Genomic DNA, 4,783 nt, shown 5'->3' on the forward strand with positions numbered 1-4,783 from the left:
TTTTGTTTCGAATTATATTTTTCCAAAAAGGTTGTTGGGGTTTTGTTGTTGTTTGGTGTTGTTGTTTATTTGCAGGTGGATTGGCTCGGGATCATCCGTCACCGGAGAGATCAATACCAGCGAGGCTGTGCGTAATTACGCATCAATGACTACGACACTAAAGATGCAATCCAGCGCTAATCAGCCTGGTGAATTGTGCATATATACCATCACCTCTGTCAGGATCGATTCCATATTTGCTCCTTTAAGACAGACCCCTTGTACCGCTGGCCGAAAAGACAAATTGAGACTTTTGCCTTTGGACGGCGGCAGTATACCGTCGCTGTAATTCATTGCTTTCGATCGCCACTCTCTTTCTCTCTCTCAGTCAGTCACGCGTGCACACACACACACACACACTCCTCCTACCGATAGGCAGCCCACCGCAGCGCACAGAGAATGAGACACGCCTTTTTCTCTGCTCCGTTGTCGGGTCGGTGGGCAGCGGGCTGCTGGTGATTGACCAGCTTCTCTCCCTGATCTGTCAGCCGGCTGGATTGGCGCCTCCCCTCTCCTCTATAAATGTAGGAAATCTATTCATTCCTTTCACATCGAGCCTGCTGAAGTAGGAGGAACTGCGAAGCTCAACGGGATGTGTTGACAGGCTACAATTCCGCCTTTTCGTTATCTTATTCTCTCGCTAATTTGCGGCCGTATTAGTTTTTTTCTGTGTTAACAACGACGTGCTATAATCTTAAAATACCTCCCGCCACCAGTAGTGTAATTGCTCGATTTGTCGTTGCTTCTCTCTGAGCCGTTGGTTATCTAAGATGAAGGCTGTTACTCCAGTCCGCCCCCAGGACTCCTCCTCCAGCGGCAGCCAGCTCTCCCTGCACTATCTGTCGAAGCAGAGCTTCAACATCGCCCGGTGCAGGATGGAAGAAGAGGACCTGTTCTGCCTGCAGTACGACATGAACGACTGCTACAGCCGGCTGAAGCGCCTGGTGCCCACCATTCCGCAGGATAAGAAAGTCAGCAAAGTGGAGATCCTCCAGCATGTCATAGACTACATTCTGGACCTGCAGCTGGCCCTGGAGACGCACCCTTCTCTCCATAAACAACAGCCTCAGTTGACCGGGACCTGCCCTCCTCGAGCCTCGAACCCCAGCAGGACACCGTTGACGGTGCTCAACATTGATCAGCACCAGGTAAGCTGGAGTCACGAGGAGGCTCTCGGTTCGCCCCGTTTTCACTGGGACTGACCGGGGAAGAGGAGGAGGTGGGGGGGGGGGGACCCCAGTTTACCTCCCGGTGCCAGACTGCCGTTCGCCACTCAGACTCAGACAAAGCACGTCATACTCGTTATGTGTCATTGTCCTTCCAGTGTTAGTGAAAAGGGACAGAAAAAAAAAATCAGAATGTCATACAGCACTTATCAGAGGCTTGAAAAATCATGCGTAAAAATCGCATTTGACGTGGGTTAGATTGCGCACTTGATTGCGGGCTGTATGATTTGCATGATAATGGCAGTGTGTGTCAGAGGCCCACCTTATCCCAGGATTGGTGAAGTACCTCAGCCCGCAGCCCACTCCACTGCGCACAATAAGGGCAATTTGTTATTCAATAGGTTATAAGAGAATTTATTATGGGAGATATAGCCGGCTAATTTTCTGCCGCTCTGCTGTATGCCATGTATTATTATTATTTTCAGGGCTTAGGGCCTTGCCTTTATTTAGTTTTGTCATCCACAAGAGCGACATCGTTTCACGTGTTGTTTCTCTTCTTTATCTTTCTGTAGAGGACGTCTATAGTCAAAAAGCCGGAGGACTCGATTTTATGTCGCTGAGACTTGAGCACTGCATTGGTAAGTGGGTGTAAAATATTATTGCTATATTATTTTCAATATTTGTGAACATTATTAATTTTTTATGCATTTATTTTTTATAAACATAAAAAATGCAACCGTATTTGGTGGTTAGTGAGACATCCTCAGTAATTTGAATACTGTAGCCTATATGTGGTGTAGATTGACAATCTCTAGAGTGCTCTGGGGAGGCCAGTAGATGTCAGGGAAAATAATAATTGAGGAACATGAAATTGGCACCAACCTCAGATGCAGCTGTGCTTTGCGCAATAACTGTCACTGGTGTAGCAATCTCAGAAGAAGAGAGGGTTAAAACCTCAGCTTGCCCTCTCTTTCATTCTTACACACACGCACAAACACACACTCTCTTTCCTCCCCCCTCTCTCTGGCTCAGTGTCATATACACTCTGCTCAGTTCCTGGCTTTTAAACCAGAATTACAGCACTGAATTCAAACACACCTGAACAGGACTAAGAGAATGTAGGCGGTGTGTGTTACAGCGAGACACTCCACAGCCTTCTAGAGAGTCCCGGCTGGTCCTCGCCAGCCTTGCCGAACAGCCCAAGGTGCTGTGTGGTTGTTGTTTGACCTGGTTTGTTTTGGGTTGTTGATCAAGCATGGCCTCTGTTTTGTCGGTGGCGCCAGTCAGTCTGGAGCTTTGCAGCTCACCCCCCCTCGCCTCTATTCATCCCCTCCACAGGTGTGCAGGCTGCACAGAGCCGCTCCAAAGCCAGCAAAGCTTCGCCAGGGACTCACACCCAACTGGAGGCACAATCACAAGGGGATTTCAAAACCGCTGGGAGGAATTTAACCCAAATAAAATCACTATTCATATCAGTTTTTTTTTGTTCCATCGAACAAGGACTCAGTGTGTAGACATCTCCCCGTCCTTCCTCCTGCTTAAGTTGCTCTCACTTCTTGTCACTTTGTTTTCCCCCAAAAAGAGTGAAAATATGGGATCCCCACGCTGACAAGTTTTTTTTGTTGTTGTTGTTGTTGTCGTTGGAAACCCATCTATCAACAGCTATGAAAACTGTTTGTGAATTGTGCTTAAAGAGTAACTAAAAATGACTCCAGTTTAAAGCTTTACTAAACTGCGAAAAATCCTTGTACATGGTTTTTTTTTTGGACATCTATTGTTTAAAATAGATGATTTGTGTTGAACAGGGATTGCCATCCCTGGTTTCTTAAAATGTTTGATATTGTAAAGAAGAACAATTCCGATTCGAGACAAATACGATTGTAAATATAGAGACGCAAATGTTCTATAAAAGTATGTGAAAGGATGACTTATATGCTTAAAATAGACTATTGTAATTATAAGATATTTTTATTAAAACCTTTTTTTTCCTGTCATTATGTAAATATTGTGTTTCCACTTTAGTGAATGAACGTGGTTATGCTCTGCCAATAATGTCCTCACATGATGATATCAGTTAACTCTTTGCAGTGTTCTTTGGACTAGTTTAATATGTAGCATGTCAGGCTCATTGCAGAGATATTGAATGTGCACTGAAGCAGCCCTGCCTGTGTAGATATGTGGTGGAGTTCAAACACGAGTTCTTTGATTATTTGACCTGCTCAGCTTTCTCTTGAATCGTTTTGGGGTTTTTTGTTTTTTTTTGTACTTATTTACTTTGACAGCTTTGACCCACTCAGAGAGATGGGTGGGCCTGCTGTTTGATCTTTAAAAAAAAGAAAGAAAGAAAGAAAGAAAGAAAAGAAAAAAGCTTAATTTGATTCTGTTACATTGCACTCTTGTTAAAAAGTGATCATAATAACTACAGCACTTCTTACAGTGTTTATGATGTAAAAAAAAAAATCACTGCAACACAATGTCTCTCAGATTTGTGCAATCAGAGCTTCTCCTTGAGAAGTTAATGATTGACGCCAAGAAATCATTAAACTTTGGTTATAAATTGGTTCCAAATGTAAACATTAACAGACTCTTTTTTTGTTGTTGCTGTTGTTGTTCTTTGGAACGGAGACGTCTGTACGTGGATGTGAAAAGTCTGGAGAATCATCCAGTCATTATTAATATAAAAGTGGAGAGAAAAAAACAAGAATCTTTATTTTTCATGACATTGAACACCGAATTTACCTCACCACCCTCCTGCCAGTGTAAGAGGGCACTTGTACATTACTGTCAGCTGCACTGTTGGACTTGACCTTCACTGGCTTATGAGGAGTTGTCAAAACAATTAAAAGTTTCCAGGAAGAATTGTGTCGTCTCGAGTGTTGTCTCAGGGGGCGCATTGCGGTTTATTTCACTGGCACCTGAAGTGCTGAGAAGGAGAGAGGTGCAGTGTAATTTATTCATTTAGTTCCCTGGAAAATAAAGGGAGGGTAAAGTTATTAATATGTTGCAGACTTCTTATACTGTTAGTCCTCAAACCTGCTTTACAGGATTTAGGGTTTAAGCCTTTTGTTTTCTGAGCCTTTATTAATTCAGCCGCACACACACGGCTGCAACAACAGCAGGATCGCTCAAACACAAGTGACAGCCGAGAAGTCGGATATATGTCACTCCTTCATGCAGAAATAATACTATCTCTTTAGTGAGATATCAAATCACATTATTGCAGTTGGCAATTCGTGATGTAACATGTTCCTGTTAAAGAGGCTCAGTAAAAGAAAAACGGAGAAGAAATGTTGCAGAGCAGGAAGTACGATCACCACGTGAATTTCAGCAGAAAGCATGGTGCAACAGAAGGTGAATGAATAATGAAGGCCAGTAATTTACAGCATCTACAGCTCAGACTTCCACACACGATGCCAACGATGTTCAGCGAATAATATTTCTCATCTTCCCTTACAGTGTATATGGATTTAAAACAAAATCGGAAAGAGAGCGTAAAGTTACTGGAAAGAAAGTCAGTAAAGAAAAATGGTGTTATTGCTTTAATGAGAAACAAATGAAGAAAAGAAATGCCTGGTGAG

The 4,783-nt window shown here is 43.3% G+C and overlaps 1 protein-coding gene across 1 annotated transcript; it reads left to right on the forward strand.

The window, feature by feature from the left end:
- Positions 1–448: 448 nt before the first annotated feature.
- Positions 449–3,773, forward strand: id4 (inhibitor of DNA binding 4). Its single transcript, XM_063488122.2, has 3 exons — positions 449–1,187; positions 1,778–1,843; positions 2,544–3,773. Exons 1-2 carry the CDS (start codon positions 810–812, stop codon positions 1,823–1,825), a joined length of 426 nt encoding a protein of 141 aa, XP_063344192.1. The 5' UTR covers positions 449–809; the 3' UTR covers positions 1,826–1,843; positions 2,544–3,773.
- The last annotated feature ends 1,010 nt before the right edge of the window (positions 3,774–4,783 follow it).

Source organism: Pelmatolapia mariae, linkage group LG10_11, assembly GCF_036321145.2.
Source record: "Pelmatolapia mariae isolate MD_Pm_ZW linkage group LG10_11, Pm_UMD_F_2, whole genome shotgun sequence".
Classification (NCBI taxonomy): domain Eukaryota; kingdom Metazoa; phylum Chordata; class Actinopteri; order Cichliformes; family Cichlidae; genus Pelmatolapia; species Pelmatolapia mariae.

Bases quoted from the DNA above. Each gene is read 5' to 3' on its own strand.
- id4 (XM_063488122.2), top strand. From the start codon at position 810: ATGAAGGCTGTTACTCCAGTCCGCCCCCAGGACTCCTCCTCCAGCGGC. The intron at 1,188-1,777 runs GTAAGCTGGAGT...ATCTTTCTGTAG, and splicing joins TCAACATTGATCAGCACCAG to AGGACGTCTATAGTCAAAAA.